This window comes from Herpailurus yagouaroundi, unplaced genomic scaffold (assembly GCF_014898765.1).
Source record: "Herpailurus yagouaroundi ecotype Mexico unplaced genomic scaffold, PumYag 159, whole genome shotgun sequence".
In the NCBI taxonomy this organism is placed as follows: Eukaryota; Metazoa; Chordata; class Mammalia; order Carnivora; family Felidae; genus Herpailurus; species Herpailurus yagouaroundi.
In genome coordinates this window covers 71,990,499-72,015,143 of record NW_024412400.1, presented here as the reverse complement: position 1 = coordinate 72,015,143, position 24,645 = coordinate 71,990,499, and the positions used below count along the sequence as shown (strand labels likewise).

General features: G+C 39.3%; 1 protein-coding gene across 2 annotated transcripts in view; it reads right to left on the bottom strand.

Moving 5' to 3' along the window:
* The window catches only part of ACTL6A (actin like 6A), a 29,619-nt gene extending 5,415 nt beyond the window's left edge, over positions 1-24,204 (bottom strand). The window contains exons 1-12 of one of the 2 annotated variants that reach the window (XM_040480822.1): positions 24,032-24,204; positions 13,081-13,157; positions 12,743-12,917; positions 9,677-9,777; positions 8,472-8,569; positions 5,351-5,445; positions 4,924-5,030; positions 4,737-4,826; positions 3,058-3,119; positions 2,667-2,781; positions 2,431-2,511; positions 658-753 (exon numbers count right to left, since the gene is read on the bottom strand). In XM_040480822.1, the coding sequence (XP_040336756.1) occupies positions 658-753; positions 2,431-2,511; positions 2,667-2,781; positions 3,058-3,119; positions 4,737-4,826; positions 4,924-5,030; positions 5,351-5,445; positions 8,472-8,569; positions 9,677-9,777; positions 12,743-12,917; positions 13,081-13,157; positions 24,032-24,056 (1,122 nt within the window). In that variant the 5' untranslated portion in view covers positions 24,057-24,204. Of the gene's footprint in view, positions 1-657; positions 754-2,430; positions 2,512-2,666; positions 2,782-3,057; positions 3,120-4,736; positions 4,827-4,923; positions 5,031-5,350; positions 5,446-8,471; positions 8,570-9,676; positions 9,778-12,742; positions 12,918-13,080; positions 13,158-18,531; positions 18,658-24,031 lie in introns of those variants that run through there. The other variant, XM_040480823.1, reaches the window with a different exon arrangement.
* Positions 24,205-24,645: the final 441 nt, after the last annotated feature.

The window sequence follows — 24,645 nt, the reverse complement described above, 5'->3', positions numbered from 1 at the left end:
TTTGAAGCCACCTACTTTAGTTTGTGGTATTTCGTTACAGCAGCCCTAGGAAATCAATACATCATCCATCTTTCCAGCCATATCACTCTTCCCACTTCTGCAGACTACAAGCCAGCTACTTTGAAGTACTGGAATATGCCATCCTCCCTTCATATTCTGCACATGGTATAACTTCCACCTAGATGTTCTTTCATAAATTACCAACCAGTTGAACTCCTATTCCTTCAAACAGCTTCTTCATGAGGGAGTTAAGTGCTTGCTCCACAGTGTTCCCTAGGTGTCTCATTCATGTCTCATGAATGTGTCTCATTCATGACATACTGAACCACTTAGCACATTATTTTTACATTTCTATTCATCCTAGCAGACTGAGCCTTTAGTGGGCAGGGACTGTATTTACAGCCCTAGTGCGTAGCACACTATAGGTACTTAAGGATGGAATCAACGAATAAAAGATTCAAATAGTACAAGAGTAACTAAAAGATGTCATCTATGAAAATTTGGTTAACAAGGGATATTAACTTTATCTAAGTAACACTGTATCAAGCACACACAGAATATCAATCGACTACTGAAAAACAAACCTTATCTATAAGACTACACCAGCGATGAGGATACCTGTGACTGAAGAATACCACTAAAGAACAAACAACTTACTGGGGGAGTTTTCTGAGAGAGCTCTCTATTCAACCTGTCAGTAAAGCTCTGTATTAGCGTGTTTCCTCCAGCCACTATAACACTGCCATAGAGACCCTAAGATAAAAAACAGAAACAAATTAGTTCCAAATGTTTCCAAGTTTTAATCACAACTACAACTAAAATTGTCTTCCTCTACAGTTTACCCTTTCTTTTTTAATATTTTTACTTCTATACAGACCTAGTAGCTTAATCCAGTGGCTCTTAGTCTTGGCTGCACATTCAACTCATTTATGGGATTTATAAAACGTCAAATGCCTGGGGGCAATTAAATAAAAATCTGGGGATGGAGCCCAGATCAAGGTTTTGTTAGTTTGTTTAAAACTCAAGATGATTCTAATGTGCATTAAAGTTTAAGAACCACTAACTTAAAGCAATTATTCTAAAACCCAAGCATAATTTTTTGGCAGATAGCTGCCAATATTTAGAGGTATATTTTATATTGGCTTCATATTAGAAAGCTCATGCAGAAGTTGGCAGTATTTAAAATTAGACAATGAGATTATTTAATGATTATGATGGATAATGCATAATCTGATAACATCCCTAGCCAAAATGACCGTGACCTTTCTTTTTTGCAGGGTATTAGGCATCAGAACCACATGGGGAACTTTTTCAAAATCCACATGCTGATACCTCCCTAAAAAAAAATAAATCAATCTACTTATGAGTATATTTATCTGTAATTTACATGTATGGATCAGAAAGCTAAATGTCAGCCTTTTTTTTTTTTAAGTTCTTACTGAATTCCTCTTAGTCAATATACATGTCAGCCTGTATGCTTTTTTAGTGGCTAAGTTCATATTTTAAAAATGTATTCCAGATGTCTAAGTCATCTAACTTTTGAAAGAAAAATGGAAAACAAGCATCTCCTCTGCAATTAACATTAGTTAACGAGAGGAGAAATCGCACTAAAAACAAAGTTATCTATTACACACTTATACTTACTCCATACTTACTCCCTATCATCTTAGAAGCAGCAAGTGCCTGCTAGGTGGCTAGTTGAAACAAACATTTTGCATAGTCATCCAAAAGTCTTTTTTGAAACAACATGGTTTTTATACACCCCTAGCTATCAGTACTATGCTCTAAGCAAATGAATCAACTCCAACAATACCAAGGCAACATATGTTGGCTACAAATTGAATCTAGGGTTTAAATAACATATAATCAATCTAATAATTAATATGTGTATAATATGGAGTTAGTATTTAAAAGCTGGCAAAACACAAAAATTACGAAGGGGAAGAAGATCATCTAAACTCCATGTAAAAGTTACATAATTTAAACCCATACCTTCCTGAACAATAAAAACAGCAAAACTGCTACACAGAAAAAAAAATCAATAATATATATTTTGGCTTGTCACATTTTAGGAACTCTCTAGAACAGCACTGTCCAAAAGAACTTCCTGTGATGACAGAAATGTTCCCTATCTGCATGTCATACAGTAGCCATTGGTTACATTTATAATGTGGCTAGTGCAACTGAAGAACGGAATTTTAAATTTTTACTTCTTTTAATGTGAATTGCCACATGTGGCTGGTAGCTAGTACACTGGACACCGTAGCTCTAAAGTTTTACATTTTTCCTTTTCTAATACTTCATATTTTTACACATTCTAAAATGGACTTCAAAGTGAATGGCCAAAGTTGCCAACTTAAATAAGGATTCAGGGGCATTTCATTACCCTAAAAGATACCTTTATACCGTAAACAGGAGGCTGACACTTACTGGTCTGATGTCAATATCACACATTCCAACGCTTGTAGTGACAACGTGACTGACTCCCAGCATTGTATTTCCTGATAATCCCTACAACAAAATGAAAATGAGTAGTCACACAGAAGAACTTCAAACACAGCACACCCAAAAATCTCTACAGTCGGTCTTATGTAGGTTTTATATAATTACACAAGATGTGCACACACACAGGAAAAGCCAAGCTGATTATGAAATAGTGCTCACACCTTTACGTTGGAAGGGTCAAACAACCCTTCAGGAATCTTTAACCGCTCTGCTCCAAAGTCACAGTTGTACCCGTTGGGGAATTCATAATGAACAGTTGGCATCTGTGCAGCTACTCTGAAAACATATTAAACAACATTAAACAAAAGACCAAAAAAATTCTTCAAAATTATAAACTAAGAAATTATCAACTTGTAAGAAAGCAGAGTGAGAATCTTTCTTTTATGTTAATCAATATTTCTTAACTTTTTACGTTTAGACCAGTTAAGCATACTCCACAATTTTTAACAAAACGAATCAATTTCTTTCCTCATTTATAAGTATTTGGTGTTTAGAAGATTAGTATGAAAGTTTCAACGAGCTATTTTAAGTCTTGTAGACAAGAAGACATACTGTTCATCATAGGTTGAATCTGATACTTGAAGTACTGAAGCTTGAAAATCCTGGATAACACACTATGGATAAAAAAAAAAACAAAAACTTTAAGAAACAGGTTAGAAACAGGCAATCTATACTTTTGTAACATTGTAGAGCTGTTTTGTTTTTTTTTTAATGTTTTTATTTGTTTTTGAGACAGAGAGAGACAGAGCATGAGCAGGGAAGGGGCAGAGAGAGAGGGAGACACAGAATCCGAAGCAGGCTCCAGGCCGAGCTGTCAGCATAGAGCCCGACGTGGGGCTCGAACTCACAGACCACGAGATCATGACCTGAGCCGAAGTCAGTTGCTCAACCAACTGAGCCACCCAGGCGCCCCTATAATTTTGTAACATTGTATTTAAAATACTTTTCTTAATGAAACCGGATCACATTCCTGGATGGCTATGTCATTTCAAGGCTATAAATCTACTTAGCAAGGACTCTTGAGTATCAAGAAACCCAATTTTAAGCATTTGAACTAGAAGCTAAATTATATCATGTTTAAATTACAACAATTATGGAACACTGATGAGATAAAAACAATCTGAAACCCCCATACCTACCACAGTCCTGCATTACAAAACTGGTTTCAGAACATTGTTTTTTCCTTAAAAATAAGCCTAGACTTAAAGGCAAAATTTCATTTTCTGAATGTATATACATGTGCACATACATGGCATCATATGTAACTTTTAATGACTGCACATAGTTTAAAACAATTAAAAATTCTGCTGTGAAATACATGTGACCTCTGGGCTGCTAAAGAAAAATCCTGTCTAATAGCTAGGCCAAACTGTTAGTCAACTTCACAATTTTTCCTTCTACTGAACACCCACAAAAAATCTTTATCTTAGGTGCAAAAAAAATGTAAGATAGGATATATCCCTCACATAGTAAATTATGACTTTCAAATCCTTTTACTATTAGAAATGAATGTACATCTGTAGTGTGAGAGGTTTTACTCACCTGTCCTCCCGTCAGTAAGGTATATGTTCAGAGAGGAATTTTTTAGTAAAAGAAACTCTTACTGTCTCCTTGCTATGAATAAGGACACTTTTTTTATATGGCTGACTGATGTTAAAGCAAACATAACTGAGCCATACTACCAGATCTCTATAGACTAAAACCATTTTCTTAGACAAAAAAAGGTACAGAATAACATAATGCTTGTTTTTACTCCAAAACCAAAGTTCCTTCCAGGTCTCATCAGAATAATCCAAATGAATATATACTAGTTTGTTGAGATAATTAGTTTGACAAACACAAAAACAACTCTTTCTTCTCAAAATAATAATTTTGTTTGCAAAATATCATTAAAAATATGAAGTGCTCACATTCTATTCAAAAACTTACAGCCTAGGTGGTGCCTGGGTGGCTCAGTCAGTTAAGCATCTGACTCTTGATTTCAGCTCAGGTCATGATCTCACAGTTCATGCCCTCAAGCCCCTCATTGGGCTCTGCGCTTGACGGTGCAGAGCCTGCTTAGGATTCTCTCTCCCTCTTTCTCTGCCCCTCCTTTCCTCACACGCTTGCTTGCTCTCTCTCTCTCTCAAAATAGATTAAACACACACACACACACACACACACACACACACACACACACACACACAACTTAGAGCCTGTAATACTCCTGTAAAGAAAATAAGGGTACTTACATTACACATGTAGTTGTGCCAAGACCTTGTAACCTGTGGCAACTTCTCTTTTCTTTTCCAGTTTGCTGGAGATCCTTCACGAACAGCTTCCTGAGTACCAAGAGCATGTACTAGGTTAAGAGAGTTCATGACATGGGGCTGGGGAGCTGGAGATAAATTCCAAAATGAAAATTCAAGCATCACCTACTTTTGATGCAATCATATATGGAGGAATCAGTTCTATATTCATTTCTTGGAAGAGTTCTCTGCATTGCATAGTAATAAAGTCTCCAGCAAGAGGGGATTTCACGATGCCTATGAAAACAGATTAAACGAGGCTAAGACAGCATTAAAACTAAACTCCCTGGGACAAATTTCTTCTGTGTATTTATATATGAATAATCTTTTCAAGTAGAATCAACTGAACTATCTCTCTAAGCATGAATGAAGCCTTGCATCAGTTTTAAACATGCGTTATATACTAAAGGTTTTTTAAAACTCCTAAAAAAAGAGATACTATTTGGAAACTGATATGACTTGATAGTCCAATTCACTGCTCTATTTCATTGTCTATGTTGTCATGACAGCTAATATCATCTCCTGTTTAACTTGTGTACCCTAGTTAAATACATTACCTTGCTGAAGGACATAGCCATCATGGACTGGAATTGCAGTGGTATGAGTGGCTCCACTGTCCAAAATAAGACCCGTGGAACGACCATTAGCAAATCTAGTATAAAGCATTAAGGAAAAGAAAGTATCAAGGTTCCAAAATAATGTTTATTATAAAGGGAAAATTTCATTAAGGCATTTTAAAATGTGTATTATGGCTTAAAATGTGTTAATCTAGGGATAAATATTGGTGTGAAGAAACTCTGGCTTAAAGACAAATAACACAGGCAGGACTTCCGAAATGATGGTGAGAGGAAGTTAAAGAGAACTTTTATCCCAGAGAGACATCTGTTAAACTGGCCAAAATTAGCACAATTATTCAAACTCTCTGGAGCCAGAGTAAAGGACTTAAAACAAATTAATAAGCAATGAACAAAATCAACAGAAAGTGGGTAAAAACAGTGGGGGACTATGGCATTTGCACTAGGAACTAAAACCATTCTCCACATAGGATTAAAGAAAAACCATCTCAGCAGTTTGGCAGCTGAGTGGCAGTTCCCACAAGTCAATGGGAAAGCTATTCCAGGTGGATTCAACAGTCAGCAAATATTGGCAGATCCCATCTTCCACAGCTCTGAGCTGCAGAAGGCCCATACCACGTGAGCATCATAAGCCAGTATCAGCAGCAGGGCCATGCACTTGGTCACCAAATATTTACTGCGCATTATGTGCCTAGTGACAAGTCTGGTGCTTAATAAGGGAGGGTAGTCCGTCTGGCACTTGGCATTCCTGTGCACAGAAGGCACAAAAAAGTGACCCCAAACTGACTCTGCCCTGAAGGATATCCTGTTTAGTACAGATCAGGAAAGCTGTGAAAATAACAGCTCAGGGTGCCCCAGGGGTATACAGGAGAGGCCACCTAACCAATCCTGGGGAAATCCAAGTAAGCTAGGGAGAAGACAGGGAACACAGGAATATGTGGGAAGGCCAGGAAGCAAGGGTATGCTGAGGTCAGGAAAGTGTAAGTAGTTCGGCAGAGCCTGAAAGAATGTGGACGATGATTCTGGCTTAAAGCAGCTTGGCAATTAACAAAGATCATTAGCATGGCAGTGGGAAGAACAGGGAAGAGAGGAGGAAGGGTTGCAGTAATCCCGGAAAGAGCTTGCACGTAATGCAGTGGCAATGGAGAGAAATAAATGGATCTGAGAGGTAGTGGGGAGAAGAAAAATCGGTCTTGATGAAGGACTAAATTTGAAGGGTTAAAGAGAAAGATTTCTGGTCTGGGCAACTACACAGAAGAAGAAGGAATAAATTCGAGGGGAGAGATTAATTCCATTTTAGACATACTGAGTTTCAAGTGCTTAAACAAAGAACAGAAAAAGTTCTACTAGGGCAGCTGATTGTGGGCCTGCAGCGAACAAGAAAGGTCTGGGACAGAGAACAGATACAGATTTGGAATTTGTTAGTGTGTAACTGGGATCTGAAGCCAAGAAAATGGATAATTGAAACCAGAAAGAGCATGTCAAGAGAGATGAAGGGCTAACGGCAGAAAAGCAAGCAATGGGTAAGGATGATCAGAATCCATGAAATCAATGCCCAGAAAGACAGGTTGGTGAGTTATCTTTGCTATTACTGGTACTTTATTGACCTCTGGCCAACTATATACAAAACATTAATTTTATGCTCTGTAAGTACAATGTCAGATACAGTGATAACACACTAAAAAGTGGCATGAAGGTATGTGGACCTTCCTATAAATAACAATCATAAAATCTAGACAAATTATCTTAAATGATCATTTTAAGATTCTGGGAAGTGTTCAAAAGCAGTCAAAATCTACCCAAAATTTATTCTCATAAAACTGCAAATGGAAGGGGTAAGAAGTTTATAGCTAAAAATGCTCCCCAGCTCCATGGCTATGGCTTGGGAAAGCAGTGGTGGAAAACTGCAATTTTACCACCTTGAGGGAGCAGTAAAGGACTTCAGGGCTGAAAGAAAAGCTGGACACTTAAGGTAGAAATCCTAGAAGCCAGAGAACCACAGAATGGGTGAAAACCAAAATCAGAGTATAAAAGGTACCCAAATCTCTGACTGACTGCTATACTATTCAGGAGCAGGACTTCAGGGGGACCAACAAAAACATGGAGAACAGAGAGTAATCCACTCTTTTTTTTTTTTTTTTTTTAATTTTTTAAATGTTTATTCATTTTTGAGAAAGAAAGAGAGCACGAATGGAGGAGGGGCAGAGAGAGAAACACAGAATCCAAAGCAGGCTCCAGGCTCCGCACTGTCAGCACAGAGCCCGACAAGGGGCTTGAACTCATGAACCATGGGATCATGACCTGAGCCAAAGGCGGACACTTCACAGACTGAGCCACCCAGGTGCCCAGAGAGTAATCTATTCTTGAAAATCAGAGCAGCACCTAAGAGTTCTGTGATTTTGCTACATTTTTAGATAAATACATTCTCCAACAGTATGCAGCTTGGACAGCAGAAAACCTTCCTTACTAGCTTAACTTGTCAAGAGAACAGAGCCTGAGGTTGGCAGATATAAGAAACCAGCTATCAATGAAGTCAGATAAAACAATACTACTCTTCTCACTAATATTTTTGTTTTGGAAAATATAATTATCTTTTTCATTAAAATGTTATTTGTGTTAACCTTAAGGAGAGTTTTTTTTGTCATTATTAAGTGAATAAATAAATGTTAAACCAATTCTTAGTTTTCATTTCTCACAGTAATACTGACAGATATAACCAACATAAAGAAAATCTTTTTGGAGTCCTCAGTAATTTGTTAAAGTGTAAAGGAGTCCTGAGGGTCCTGAGGCCAATAATGTTTGAGAAGCCAAAAGACTTTTTAAAGTAAGACTAAGATGTTATTTGCCTTTTTCACGGTCACTCTCTCATGAGTGTATAGGGGAGTTTTCCAGAGACCATGTCATGTGTGATACGGTACAGAATGAATGCAAAAGACAGATATGAGAATCCAATGTTTCCTATTAAGACTGACCCTAAAGAGATTTTAAAAAAAAAAGTAAAATAATTCCACTCTTCTCATAACTTTTTTGGTTTTGGAAAACAAAACATGCCCCACCACATTTACTTCTAAAGAAAAGCTGAATGTTACTCTTTCAAGGATACGCTGTCAAAACTGCAGTTTTGCAAAGGAAGAATGCAGGGATGTTGTAGTGTTCAAACATTAACTCTGTCAGTTTCTCTCTCTTTGCTCTAGTATTCCACTTGAGAAGAGGGGAAAAGAAATGTAAGTTATTTACTGTTTAAAAACTAAAATGTTGATTTCTCTCAAGATTCAATACAGCACTATATTAAAAAAATATAAACATTAAAAACAGAATACCATAGAAAATAACCATAGAAAATACCATAGAAAATTGTGTATAGTTATATTTATTTGTAAATAAATTTAATAAATATAATTTAAAATTTATTATTTAATAAAAAGTAAAATTGTTGCTAGGAATTTTACAGGTTACAGACTTTCCACAGAACCAAAATCAGGATTCTTATAAAGTATTATTAAATCTTAAGAGTCAATCCAGTCATTTTAAACCACCAAATTCTCCTATTTAAGAGTTGCTACTCATAAAGGAAACTAGAGGTTAAAAACAGTAACAAAATATTGATAATTTATAATCATTATGCTAGCCTTCTGGGCTCTTTGTGGACTCTGTACCAAATGTATTTCACAAGAGACCTCGATCTAGTAATTTCTAGCCCTAGTTCCATATTTGACTCCTCTCCTGGAGAGGAGAATATAAAAGTGGATACACTCTGCCTTTGGGGCACAAGGGACAATTCATAAACCCAAATGGGAAGTGGCCCAAGGAATTCAAATGTTAAATAAATCCCTGGAAAAAATAAATAACCGAACCCCATTTAGGGTGCTTTGTTATTGTTCTTTGAATATTTTAATTATTAAAAAAATAAAAACTTTATTTTTTTTTTTAAACATTTATTTATTTATTTTTGAGACAGAGAGACAGAGCATGAACGGGGGAGGGTCAGAAAGAGAGAGGGAGACACAGAATCGGAAACAGGCTCCAGGCTCTGAGTTGTCAGCACAGAGCCTGACGCGGGGCTGGAACTCACAGACCGCGAGATCATGACCTGAGCCGAAGTCGGCCACTCAACCGACTGAGCCACCCAGGCGCCCCATAAAAACTTTAATAGTATATAAAAATTAATCCCCCTTCCCCTAATTTTCAAAATTCAAAACATGAACTTCTATGCCTTTTTAAAGAAAAGGAAAACATTCTTCAAATCAGTTAAAAACAACAACAACAACAACAACTAGAGAAATTCAGAAAAGAAAGTCTTTGTCTTACCGGTGCTTCTGACATGAGAACAGGATGAAGGCTGGCTTCTGACTTGACATGCATTTTGTAGGTATGATCCAAAATAGCCTGGAAACTATCCCAATCTTCAACTACAATATAAGATTAATACCTTCAAAACAACGCTTAGTTGAAGATGAATACAGAATCTTTTAAGAGACTGTTTCTATGTTTTAGAATACTTTAATATATAGAACCTATTTATTTTACAGATTTATTTCATAAGATAGCACTTTATATAAACATCATCTTTGTCTTCTATAAAATATGGAACCTCTTTTTTGTTCATCCAACCCCAACAGTATCACAACACCTAAGACCTGTCCTAAATGTAATCAGTGCATCTAATAGACCTAAAATACCAAATAAATATTATTCACTAAGTACTTACTAGAGGCACAGTATACAATTCGAATGGCAAGAGGAAATACAAAAGAATGGTAGGATCTAAACCTGATATTTAGAAAGTTTACAGTCTACCTGAAAAAAGATTAAAAGATATAGATACAGATATAGATATAAACCCTCAGAGAATATAACATGCCTTCAATTTGGCTTCCACTTAAACATTCCATTGAAAGTGCTTGCATTTCGCTATGACCTTTTTTTTTAAATTTTTTTTTAACATTTTTATTTATTTTTGAAAGACAGAGCATGAGTGGGGGAGGGGCAGAGAGAGAGGGCGACACAGAATCCGAAGCAGGCTCCAAGCTCCGAGCTGTCAGCACAGAGCCCGACACGGTGCTCGAACCCACTAACCATGAGATCGTGACCTGAGCTGAAGCCAGACACTCAACTGAATGAGCCGCCAAGGCGCCCCTTGATATGACCTTCTAACAGACAAATCCAGTGGAAACTTCACTTGTAATATAGCTTGACCTCTTTACATTATCTGACACTATTGACTGCTCAAAAGTTTGCAAACCAGTTCTGCCACAATCCAAAGAAGAAATGTCATTACTTGTACAACAGTCCTCCCACAGTCCTATGAGGCTTTGGGGGAGGGGGTGGGGGGGCAGGTGTCAATGAACTGCGTTAGTCATTCTAACTTTTCTCTTCCCTTCTTAGTGTAACTCTCAATGTCACAGCTGAGAACAATGAGAATCACTGGACTTCTATGCTTCCAAAACTTTTTCTTCTCTTGGCCTTCTGAATATTCTATATCCCTAACTGTTCTTTCTCATTCTCCTTCATGGGCACCCTTTCTTCTCTTTGGTTAAACAGAGAACAGGCTTTCACATGGAAACCCATCCTCAACCTTTTTCTCATATTCCACACTCTTTCTGGCTAATAAATAATGCAACTCCATGTCTTAAAATCTTCTCACCTGCTGAATAGAACAGCACCTATATTCAAATACTTTGAACTCAAAAACAAACTCATTTACTTGCTGTACAGAAAAAGGCCTGCTTATAAGGCTGACCTTTTGCTGCCATCTGAGAACTTGACTGATAACCAGTTCCCTACAGTGATATAAAACTTTCCCTAAATGATAACAGTAGTTCACTGCACCTAAACCGTTTGTACAATGTGGTTTGTGCTGAACAACTTCTTTCCCTCTGGGAGTCTTGAATTTTAGTAAATTCTAGACACGTGGTACCTACATGACCTCCCCCAGTAAAAATGGTCTCTAATGAGCTCCCCTGGTAGACAACATACACGTTGTCACAACTCATCGCTGGAGGAATTAAGTACATCCCATATGACTCCACTGTGAGAAGACCCTGCAAAGTTTGCCCTAGATTCCTCTGGACTTCACTCCATACCTTTTTTTTCCTTTGTCAATTTTGCTTTGTATCCTCTCAGTGTAATAAACCTTAGCCATGAGTACAACTATATGCTGAGTCCTGTGAGTCCTTCTAATGAATAAATGAACCTAACAGGGACCGCAGATATTACCAATACATTTGCCTTTGAAGACCGTAAAACTTGCTCCTTCCCATTCTATTCCTAGTTCAATGTGTGGTACCCTCTATTCAATTACCCCAGTCAAAAATCTAGGAAACTCAATTATTCTCCTTTCACCTCTTTGATATCACTCAAAGTCATCTCAAGATCTTGGCCATCAGTGATAAAATTCAAACCCTCTTCATTTCTCATCTGAATTCTCACCTCCCTAACTGATCCTCCTATCTCCAGTATCTCTCCCCAATCTAGCCTATGTACTGCTCTCAGAATAATCTCTCCAGCTGGCAAACACCCAACTGTTTAAATTCCTTTAGGGTTGGGATGCCTGGGTGGCTCAGTTGGTTGAGCAGCCAACTCTTGATTTTGGCTCAAGCCATGATCCCAGGATCATGGGATTGAGCCCCACATTGGGCTCCACACTGAGCGTGGAGCCTGCTTAGGAGTCAGTCAGTCTCTCTCTCTCTCTCTCTCTCTCTCTCTCTCTCTCTCTCTCTCTCCACCCCTCTCTCCCTGCATCGCACTCTCTCTCTCAAATTAGAAAAAAAATTTCTTTTTAGTTTTTTAATTAAAAAAAATTCCTTTGGGGTTATCTTTCAGTTGCCAGCTTAATACACCCCTGGCATGGTTTACAAGCCCTATGATGATTGCTCTCTGTCCACCACTCCTGCAACTGATGCTAATGCACCCCACTGTTAATAGCCATACTTAATTGATGATCTTTCTAATAAACATGTAAGCCGCTTCCACAGCTCCCCCTCTTCACACATGCTGGCTGCTCTCCTTTACCGAGCCTTGTTAGTCATGCTAATCCTTATTTATTCGTCAAGATTCAGTGCAAAAATTACCTTCTTTATGAAAACCACCACTGATCCCCAATGATGGGAGTTAAATACCTCTCCTCTCCAATCCCACTGCTTATCAAACACAACATTTATCCTACATATTTGGATATCTACATCTACCTCCCTATGAGTTTCTTGAGGAAGAGGAACATGTTTGATGCATCTTTGTATTCTCAGTGCCTGGACTATCAATTTGTGGAATTAAAAACAAAATACCTGATATTCAACTTATAAGAAGCCATTGTCTTATGTCTAAAATGTACCATATATACTCTATAAATCAAATCCATACAAGCAAACATCATACCCATCCCATTTTTTAGTGGTGAAATGGCCTCCGTATTCTCCCTGGGAACACGCAAGGCATTAGTATCTATGTAATAGGTGGGGCCGCCTTGTTTGCCTTTATCACCATCTATTTCCATCAGTGTGCTTCCATCATCTCTTTCTACCACCATACCAATAGCTGTGGGGAAATCCACCTGGAAGAGTCAAAAACATAATACAAGTTTTACCTGCTTTATCAAGTAGTCATTTTTTCCCAACTAAAATCTTTTACCATAATTGAGTGAGAATTTCTGCATGAATTTAATTCTACTCAAGTAAATGATCCTTTCATATCCAATTAACTAACGCTACACTTACCTTGGGACAGTCCTCACCAGCATAACCAGCTCTCACAGTATAGGATCCAATGTCAAAAACAAGAGCTCCAACCTCATCTGAAAAAACAAAGGACAATTAACATTAACAACTTACAGGTCTCATATGAAAATTAAGAGTACTTAATGTGCTGGGGCACCTGGGTGGCTCAGTTGTTTGAGCATCCGACTTTGGCTCAGGTCATGATCTCACAGTACATGGGTTTGAGCCCCGTGTCGGGCTCTGTGCTGACAGTTCAGAGCCTGGAGCCTGCTTTGGATTCTGTGTCTCCTTCTCTCTCTGCCCCTACCCCACTCGTGTGCTCTCTCTCTGTCTCTCTTAAAAATAAACAAACATTAAAAAAATTTTTAATAAAAAAGAGCACTTAATGTGGTTAATATGAGAATGTAAAAAAGTTCTATTAAAAATTAAAACAGGTATTACATTCTTATTATTATAAGCTTGAACTTAGTTTTAAATACACCTTAAAATAAAGATTCATTCAGTTAAAATATAACAAGTCATACCTTGTGTATCAGTAGAGGCTCAATCAGAAAAGAGATGGTACACTAACACTGGGTAATTTGCAAGAGTTTACTTATTAAAGGGACTATTCATAAAGATATAGGCACAACACAGGAAAACCAAAAGGGATAGTATGCTACCCTAGCACTAATAACAGATCTGTTGCCACCCTTAGAACGGAAGAAACACGGAGAAAGAATGGTTAGCAGAACCTGGAGAGAGTTGTGTTGGGAGGGCTACCTGATAGGAGCCGTGACCTTCAGTTGAGGGATGCAGTAAGCCATGGCTGACCCTGAGGGGAAGGAACCAGACTAATAAATATGTCAACCTCTCTCTTCCTCCTCTCTACTGGCTAGGGTAATCTTACAATTTCTCACCCAAACTGGGCCACTTCTGAATGCAAAAAGGGTTCCCTATTCATAGTTATACAAGGACAAGAGGCATAAGGCAGGAAACATGGTTGCCCTACCACTGGCCAAACCACAGGTTAACAGACCCACTGAGACAGTCAGTAAGGGTCACTCTTCAAGGGCACAAAGAGGGTGGAAATGGTGGAAAGTGGAGAGGCAAATGGAAGATATCCAGTACACTTAGTTGCCATTTTTTCATGTTAATAGAAATTATATTCCATGCAATTACGATAGAAACTTAGCAAAACCCCAAAAAAAAGAGGAACCCTGAAGAGTAAGAGTTTAAAACATAATTACATAGGCCAAGTAAAAAGTTATCAAAGTTTGCACGTTTCAAAGATTTGTAGTAAAGTTTATTTAATGCTGCAAAGAAAGCTGATTTTTTTTCACGTTCAAATTCAGAGAAAAGCCTCTAATTACACTTTGAAAATATTTCCCCCAAAACAGCAATCGTCCAAAAACAAAACACTGGGTTTTCCAGGCACTAATTTTTCATTTTTTTCAATCATTAAAAATAATAAAGAGCTATTATTTATCTCCATTAAATTGGCAAAATCCATCTGATAAGACAAAGTATTGTCAAAGACACAGGGAAAGAGGAGCTCCTACACATTTACTAATAAAAGCTATAAACTGATACAACCCTAACGCTCAATTTAGTCATACACATTAAAGTTGAAAATGTTCATACACATGGTAATGCAAACTAGTGTAGCCATTCTGGAAAACAGTATGGAAGTTACTCAAAAAATTAAAAATAGAACTATCCTACAACCCAGCAATTTATCCAAAGGATACGGTATTTATCCAAAGGATACAGGTATGCTGTTTTGAAGGGGCACATGCACCCCAACGTTTATGGCAGCACTATTGACAATAGCCAAAGTATGGAAAGAGCCCAAATGTCCATGGACAGATGAATGGATAAAGAAAATGTGGTATATATATGTATGTGTACACACACACACACTGGAGTATTACTTGGCAATCAAAAAGAATCAAATCTTGCTATTTGCAACTACGTGGATGGAACTAGAGGGTATTATGCTAAGTGAAATTAATCAGCTGGAGAAAGACAAATATCATATAACTTCACTCATATGAGGATTTTAAGATACTAAACAAATGAACATAAGGGAAGGGAAACAAAAATAATATAAAAACAGGGAGCGGGACAAAACATGAGACTCTTAAATATAGAGAACAGAGGGTTGCTGGAGGGGTTGTGGTAGGCAGGATGGGCTAAGAGGCATTAAGGAATCTATTCCTGAAATCATTGTTGTACCATATGCTAACAAACTTGGATATGAATTTAAAAATAAATACGGGCGCCTGGGTGGCTCTGTTGGGCGTTTGACTTTGGCTCAGGTCATGACCTCGTGGTTTATGAGTTTGAGCCCCACATCGGGCTCTGTGCTGACAGCTCAGAGCCTCGAGCCTGCTTCAGATTCTGTCTTTATCTCTCTGCACCTCCGCTTGCTCATTCTGTCTCTGTCTCTCTCTCAAACATAAAAAAAAATATATTTTTAAAAAATTAAAAAATAAAAAATAAATTATTTTAAAAAGGAAGAACAGGGGCGCCTGGGTGGCGCAGTCGGTTAAGCGTCCGACTTCAGCCAGGTCACGATCTCGCGGTCTGTGAGTTCGAGCCCCGCGTCAGGCTCTGGGCTGATGGCTCAGAGCCTGGAGCCTGTTTCCGATTCTGTGTCTCCCTCTCTCTCTCTGCCCCTCCCCCGTTCATGCTCTGTCTCTCTCTGTCCCAAAAATAAATAAACGTTGAAAAAAAAAAATTAAAAAAAAAAAAAAAAGGAAGAACAAAAGTGGGAAACTCACAGTACCTTATTTATAGACTTAAAGTTACAGTAATCAAAACACTATGTTACTGGCATACTATGATGTAGATCAGCGGACATATAAGCCAACAAAATAGAGAATTCAGACACACACGCACACACACACAAAGAAAATGTACACACACAGAAATTACACTTTTTATTTTCTCTACAGAAACTCTCTCACACACATCACAAGGAAACACGTTTAAGAATGTTCATTAGCTATGTGACCTTCGGTGATTTCTAACCTCTCTGCCTCAGTTTTCTCGTATGTAAACGTGCATAATAGTTTCTAACACATAGGATGTTATAATAAATAAATGTGTTAAATGTTTTAATGCACATAAGCACTTACAACAGGAACAGCACATAATAATCACAATAAGTGGGAGCTGCCATTATCATTATTATCACCACACTACTTGTCACAGGAAAAGATAAAAATAATCTAATGGCCTCTCAGTAGGGAAATAGATAAACTATAAATTATTCATACCATGAAATACTGTACAGCAGTTAAAATGAATGATCTAGATTTACATATCAATATGGATAAATCTAAAAAAAAAAAAATGACTAGTTTGAAAAGCTAGCTACTATGGGCGCCTGGGTAGCTCAGAAGGTTAAATGTTTGGCTCTGGTCATGATCTCACAGTTTGTGAGTTCGAGGCCCATGGTGGGCCGTGTGATGACCGTGTGGAGGCTGCTTGGGTTTTTCTCTCTTTCTCAAAATAAATAAATAAACTGAAAGAAAGAAAGAAAGAAAGAAAGAAAGAAAGAGAAAGAAAGAAAGAGAAAGAAAGATAAAAGGCTAGTTACTATACATACATACACATTGCGATACTATTTAATTCATTATGGATACACACACACTTAGTATTAAAAATATGCACGGGGCCTGGTAATGCTGCATACCCAACTTCGGTTCTGTGGTTACCTCTAAGGAGGGAGAAAAGGGAACTCTATATGAATAACATTCTATCTCTTAAAATATCTCAGGCAAATATGGTGAAATATTACATCTATCACATACAAACTTACATATATGTTTCATTATTAGTATATTTGAAGTACTAAAAATTGAGTTTTAAAATAAAGAAAAACCAATGATTATACAGATATTCATAGTGAAGAGATGGTATCTTTACAGAATAATAATCTCATTTTTATTTAAATAAAGAGCCACCTATTTTTATTCCTAATTTGAAAAGAAGTTTCTTCATTTATTATACTTCCCATTCTTGATATAATTCTCTGATCCAAATTATTTTGTCTGAAAATAGGGGTCGTTAAAAGCAGAACACTGCATTTGTTTTCACCATAGCACATATACTCAAGTACAAACAGTAAAGTTAACAAATGACTATAAATTAATAAACTTTAACACTGACTAATTACAATGTTGGGTAAAAAAATACCTTAACTAAATGAATTAATTGCCAGGTTAACCAAAATATTCAACTCTCATTCTCAAGGATCAAGGCTCTTAACCTTTTCTGTATCATGGACCCCTTTCACAAAGCTCTGGGCTGAAGTGTTTCCCCCTAAAATCCGTACATTGAAGTCTTCACCCCTAGTACCTTAAAATATGACTGTATTTGGAGATAAGGTCTTTAAAGAGGTGATTAAATTAAAATGAGATCATTAGGATATGCCCTAACCCAATATGACTGGTGTCCTTATAAAAAGAGGAAATTTAGACACAGATATGTACAGAGGGAAGACCATGTGAAGACACAGGGGGAGGATGGCCATTCCAAATCAAGGAGAAAAACCTCCGAGGAAAACAACCCTGCCAGCACCTTGATATCAGACTTCTTGACTCCAGAACTGTGAGAAAATTAATTTCTGTTATTTAAGCTACCCAGTCTGTGGTACTTTGTTACAGCAGCTCTGGAAAACTAATACAGATACATTAGGAAATTTAGGACTCCCTTCTTAGAATGTTCTAAAGTAGATTATAAAAGAAGCCAATTATACCAAAACATAATTCTACCTGTGGATTCCTTGGGCCCCACACTGGAACCCCTCCCTTAATTTACCCTCCCGTAGGTAATCTGCTCCACTCCTATGGCATCAACTTCTACTAATAATTTCAAGCCAAATCTTTCTCTCAAGCCCTCACCTTTATCTAGATCCATGTCTCAAACTTTTTTAAAAAACCATCACAAATAAGATTTTTTATTTGTTACCATTAAATGTCTGGATTTTAAGAGATTCTTAGACTGATGGCTCATATCCATCAGCTCGTTCAACTTTAGCAATGGTCTCTAGGGGTGCCTGGGTGGCTCAGTTGGTTAAGTGTCTGACTTCAGCTCAGGTCATGACCTTATGGTTCGGGAGTTTGAGCTCCATGTCGGGCTGTGCTCACATCTCAGAGCCTGGAGCCTGCTTTAGATTCTCTCTCTCTCTCTCTCTCTCTCTCTCTCTCTCTCTCTCTCATTCTCTCTCTGTCCCTTCCCCTCTCTTTCTCTCAAAAATAAACAAACATTAAAAAAAATTTTTTAAAAACAAACAAAAACTTTAGCACTGGTCTCATTTTCAGTAGCTTTTCCTTTTAAAAGAAAAGTGAATTACTACCTTCACCATGAAGCTCCATGAGCTCCCAATTCAAACTTGGGCTTCTTCAGCATTTTTACTTTTCTAACAAAGACATCATAGAGTGGAAAAATAGATCGGCAAACCTTGTTTAGATCTTTTCTGATGGTGTCTGGAATCAATTTATTTACCACTTCTTTCAAGTCATTTGTCTGCACACCTCAGGTCATAATCTCCATCATTATTTTCTGGATTTGGTGGACCTGTTGGTACTGAGCATAAGAGGTCTTCCGAATTGGATTGTTGCCTGTTTTGGTAAAACCAACACAAACTAAATGAAGCAAATAACCATCGGCAACCTTGACCTCAACAGGAGTTTCAATCATGGTTTGCCGTTTTTCTGACCATGAAGCACATTTTGTCATGGGTAAAATCCATGGCATGGAAATTAGGCAGTTTTTGCCCTGAACATCCTCAGTATTAGCTTAAATTTTCTAAATGCCAACTTCATCACTCTGCAGAAGGCTCACTTCAAAAACATGACCCTTAGACAATCAGATACAATTTTGATTCCTTGAGTTCTTGTGACTAATGTTTTTCCAATATTTCTTATACTGAACACAGGTGGTGCTTTTACATCATACCAATTTTTCTTAGAAAACAGATCAGGAGCGTCTGACTGCAGCTCAGGTCATGATCTCACAGTCCATGAGTTTGAGCCCAGCGCCAGGCTCTGTGCTGACAGTTCGGAGCCTGGAGCCTGCTTTGGATTCTGTGTCTCCCTCTCTCTCTGCCCCTCCCCTGCTCATGCTCTGTCTCTCTCTGTCTCAAAAATAAATAAAAACATTTTAAACATTTTTTAAAAAGAAAAAGAAAAAGAAAAACAAAACAGATCAACCACTTTCTTCTTGACTCCCTTTCTGCCACCTTTCATAAGGCACTTGCTCTTGATGACCGCCATGATGCTACTCAGAGAGCCAAAAGGCCATATGACAAACTTCTTAGTGTACAACACTGATTCCTCCTGATGTCCCATGGTTACCTCATATTCAACCTATCTGAAGCACTGTCTTCCTTTCCCCATCTTACTTAACCTAATCTTAGCAGTGCTATCACAGTTAGTGGCCTAATCAGCAGAGACAAAAAACGAAGAATTGCGAATTCCTTCATATTTTCATACCCCTCACCAAGTTCTGCCAAACATTCTGCTAAATATTTCTCAATTCCCTTCCTCTTTACTACCACTGCCCCTGTCTTGAGTCAAGCTCTTATCTCAACAGGGAATTACTACAATTCCCTGTAAGTATTGTATTTCCCATCTCTTCATTTTTTCCATCCACCTTACAAACTACTGCACTGTGATCTTTCAAAATTACAACTCAACATATTGGTACATAAATCCTTCAATGAAAAGAGAATCATCTGGTGGTTTCCCATCATCTACAAAATAAAATTCAAGTCATTTCACCCAGTTGATATTCAAGACCTAGCAAAATCTGGCAGTAATCTCATTTCCCACTTTACACACTAGTATGACTGGATAATGTTGTCTCCTAAACACACCACATACTCTCACTCAGCTAATTTTTGCATATGCTGTCCTCCACTCTTCTTCCATCATCCCTACAACCTCTCTTATAAAGTCCTCTGACTCCCCAACAATGAGTTAGTAACTTTCTTCGCTGTTCTACCTTTGTACCTTCGACATATCGTCATTACTGAACACACTTTGTTGAATTATCCTTTCTCATCAATATAAAATTTTATAAATGATAAGATACACCATCTCTTCATGCACCAAGAAAAAAAGCATGCTGCCAATTAAACTCTGCCACACCATCAAGAAATATTCCATGTCGGGGTGCCTGGGTGGCTCAGTCGGTTAACTGCAGACTTCAGATCAGGTCACGATCTCACAGTGTATGGGTTCCAGCCCTGCATCTGGCTCTGTGCTGACAGCTAGGAGCCTGGAGCCTGTCTCGGATTCTGGGTCTCCCAGTCTCTCTGCCCCTCCCCTGCTCATGCTCTGTCTCTCAAAAATAAACAAACATTAAAAAAAATTTTTTTAAAGAAATATTCCATATTAATTATACTTGAATTAAAATTTAAAAAAAATTAAATATGTAAAATAGAAAAACTTCAAAAAGAAAAGAAATATTCCAACTTCAGCTCTTTAAATATGGGGAGGAGGGAATGTACAACTGAAGTAAGTAAAATGCAGTGTCTATTTATTTGACTGCCTCACCTGTAAGACTGAGCTTCTTGGAGACAGAAGCTATACCTACCTGGTAAATTTTTTTATGAAATGAAAATCTAGGGGTACCTGGGTGGCTCAGTCGGTTGAGCACCCACTTTGGCTCAGGTCATGATCTCACGGTTCATGAGTTCAGGCCCTGCATCGGGCTCTATCTGACAGCTCAGAGCTGGAGTCTGTTTCAGATTCTGTGTCTCCCCCTCTCTCTCTGCCCCTCCCCAGCTCACACGGTCTCTCTCTCTTCTCAAAACTAAACATTAAAAAACAAATAAAAAAATAAAAATCTAATAAATCAATTATGTTCCTATCTTAATGAGAGGCAAACTAGACACAGAATTTTAATGTAAGACTCCTGATGCTTAGAATTTTGCATCTGCTTTTTTTTCCTTTTTCAAAGGTATAGGTCTATCTCCTGTACCTCGTGTTGTTAACAACTAGAACCAGTGAACACAAAATAGAATGGCAAAGGGACATAGGAGACTTAAACCATAACCACAGAGGTCTGGATATTTAAAAACCAGGATACAATTTCTAATGGATAAAAGTCCTCAAGAGTTGGATCCCTTTGCTACTAAAAACACAGTTTTCACCTTTCTGAAGATATTGATGCTTTTCTGGAGTAAATGGCTTCCAAGTTTAAAGGTGTGGTGGTTTTTCTGGGAAAACATGAAACAATGGTAGCAATTTTCTAACCTGGTCTTAAAACATTCCAAGATAATACTGAAGGCTAATAACTTTGGGAGAAAGTGGGAAGATCATTTTTGTTTGTTTGTTTGGACAGGGTACACCAACTCATGGGGATGGAGATTTTGAGAAAATTTTAAGGTTAGAGATCTGGGGGTCAGGAGTGCGGGAATGATGAAACAATTTATCAAAGATGGCCTGTTTATTTTTATAATGCAGAGTTTGAAGTAAAGGAGCACCATGAGAGATAGTCACAGGAACAATGGGTAGGTCCAGAAACCAGTTAGAAAGTATAGAAATCTGGGTAAATTATGCATTATACCTAACGCTAAAGATCAATGTCAGATCTAGTCAGAAATCATTATTAGAATAAGACAGCCATAAATTTTAAAATTTAAACTTCAAAGATCTTTTCAATAAGCAAGTCAGTTAAAAATACAGCTTCTTAAGTTAATTATACAAAACCTAGGAGAGAAGAAGTTTGGTTTCTTCTCACAATACACCCTTTGGAAAATGTCACCCAATATAAATACTGACCATAAAGTGGTAGCACAAACACAAAATCATACACTTATTTTTGTAAGTTTTAAATATTTTGTATGTGGAATAGGCTTTATGACATATTCCCCTCCTAAGCAAATGAGAAAAAGGACGTTTATTCTGAATACCTAAACCATACCAGAATATGCTGTGGCTATACAACTAACTGAAAAATGACTTATGGAGAAACAACCAAGAAACTTTTTATTTTTAAAATAGGAAAGGGTTTTACTGAAATGCCATCTTCTTCAACCCAGAGATTCTTGTTCCCCATTTCTTTTTTTTTTTTTTCAACTTTTTTATTTATTTTTGGGACAGAGAGAGACAGAGCATGAACGGGGGAGGGGCAGAGAGAGAGGGAGACACAGAATCGGAAACAGGCTCCAGGCTCTGAGCCATCAGCCCAGAGCCCGACGCGGGCTCGAACCCACGGACCGCGAGATCGTGACCTGGCTGAAGTCGGACGCTTAACCGACTGCGCCACCCAGGCGCCCCTCTTGTTCCCCATTTCTTAGGAAGTTCGATAACTCTTGGCCAGTTCATCTTTTCCATATTACTTTCTTATTCCGTAATACAGGGACAGCATTACCATCCCCTATATGGTTGTTATAGATTGGACTAATGCATGTATTAAATGCAACACATGAAAAGTCTCTGGGAACAGTTCTTAGTACACACTATGCACTCAATAAATGTTTGCTGCTGGTATCATTAATATCCATTTCTGCCTCAGTCATATTAAACAATGCCTTCAAAGGAAATACTCCCAGACAGCCTCTAAGTCCTTGGATCAGTGAACCTAAAGGTCAGAATAGAGTCAACAGCCTCCGTAAGGCAAAGGCACAAAGATCCAGGACTGCATCTTCAGATGAGGAAGAGGTAATTCATGAAGATCCACTAGGCTTTCTCCAAAGTAAAAAATGGGAAACTACGGACGCTCACATGTGAGAAATCAAAACCAAGAACATAAACGGGAAAGAAGGGGCTGAGGGTCAGCATATTACTTCAAAGAGACTCTAGCTACACTCCAAAAACTCCTAAGAACTTTGAAAACTCAATTTCTATCCCCTACCTGTAAAATGCCATCCTCTTCAGAAACAGTATCCATCCTTACTAGACACAGTAACAAAAGCAACACTTCAAATCTGTCTCCTTGTTCTGGAAACTCCTCAAACACAACACAAACCAGAATCATATACATCAGTGCTTCCTCTACCTGTCTAGCAAGAATGGAAGCTCTGATTCAGTATATGTAGACTGGAGCTTGAGAGTCTGCATTTCTAAAAAGCTTGCAGGTGATGCTGACTCTGCTGATCATGGACCACACGTTGCGGAGCCACGTATAGCATCATCTCATTGAATCTTCACAACCACACCACTGGGCAGGAATTGTCTTTCCCAAAATGAGCCCGAAGTTGAGAAAAGTTAAGTAACTTGCCCAAGGCTAAAGCGCTCAATACATGGTGGGGCTGAAAGTACAAGCCGGGTCTGCGTAACTCCCAGACCCGTGTCAATCTTTCCACCACACTACAGCCTGCCCAAGAAAAGCATCTGTTACAGGTGTTCCCATGGGTAACTCTGGAGAACCCAGTCAACAGGCAGAAATTACGGAAAGGTGTGAGGCTGCTGAGCACGGAACGAGGAGACTGCGTCGGGAGTGGCCGCCACTCCTCCAGGCAGTGGTACCTCTCTCGGCTCGCTTTACCCTCCAAGGGACTTTGCGGAAACCTTCCGTCCACGCTTGCAAACTGCTGGAACCTCCCAAGTTTAAACACGCGCGCGCGCCGCGACGTCGCAGACTTGTGGAGACACCGGGGGAGATGCGACCCTGCGGCTGGCCACTCAAGCCGGGGTTCTGCGGGCCGACCCCCTTGGATGAAGTGCCCGCCCAGCCCGAGGCCAGAAAGCACCCCCAAAACCCTGTTCCTCCGGGGGGCCAAGGCTGGAAGGAACCGCAGGGGGCGGCGACTCCGGGCGCCCAAGGCTCTCAAAAGAGCCGGGTGGGCTCCGGGGGCGGGCAGAGCGCGGGGCGGGGATGGGGCGGGGAGGCCGGGGTCCAGAGCGGGGGAGACCGGAAGGGGCCGCCGTGGAGGGGAGGGCTGGGGGCGGCGGTGACAAAACCCACACGCTAAAAAGGCGCGCTCTCTCGTCCGGCCGCACTCACTCACCTCCCCCGTACACCCCGCCGCTCATGGCTGCTGTCCGCGCGACTCCTACGCTAAAGGCCACCGGGCGAAGTGACTGCGACGGCCGCGAGTGTGGGTCCCGAGAAGCACTAACCCCCTACCCCCTTAACTTCCACCGCCACCCCCCTCGGGCAACAAAGCCGCGTCCACACACCCCGGAGCTCAGTCACACTTGCTGTCTGCTCTTATCAGCCAATCACAAGAGGCCCGGGCACCCTTTAGCCAATCAGAAAGAGGTTGTGCTGCATCCCTGCCGCGGCACAGCCAGTTTAGCCAATCGAGGGCAGCCATGGAGGCGGGGAAAGGGTAAAGCGACGGAAGGAGGGAAGGAGTTGGGTTGCGGAACTGGCCCCAGGCGGGAGGGGTAGCTGGGGGCGGAGCTTCCTGAGTGGGCGGAGCTTCCTGAGTGGGCGGGAGAGTGCGGCAGAGGGAGCAGCAGAGGGAGGAGAGTCCGAGGGGAAGTGTCCCGGCGGGTCCAGGGGTGTGGCTGTGCGCCGAGCTGCGGTGGGACTCTGGTAGAAGAAAGTAAAACCCTGGAAAAGAGTCTGGAAATAACAGTGTCTCCACGCAGCGACTCCCAGTTTTGGGTTGTGGGG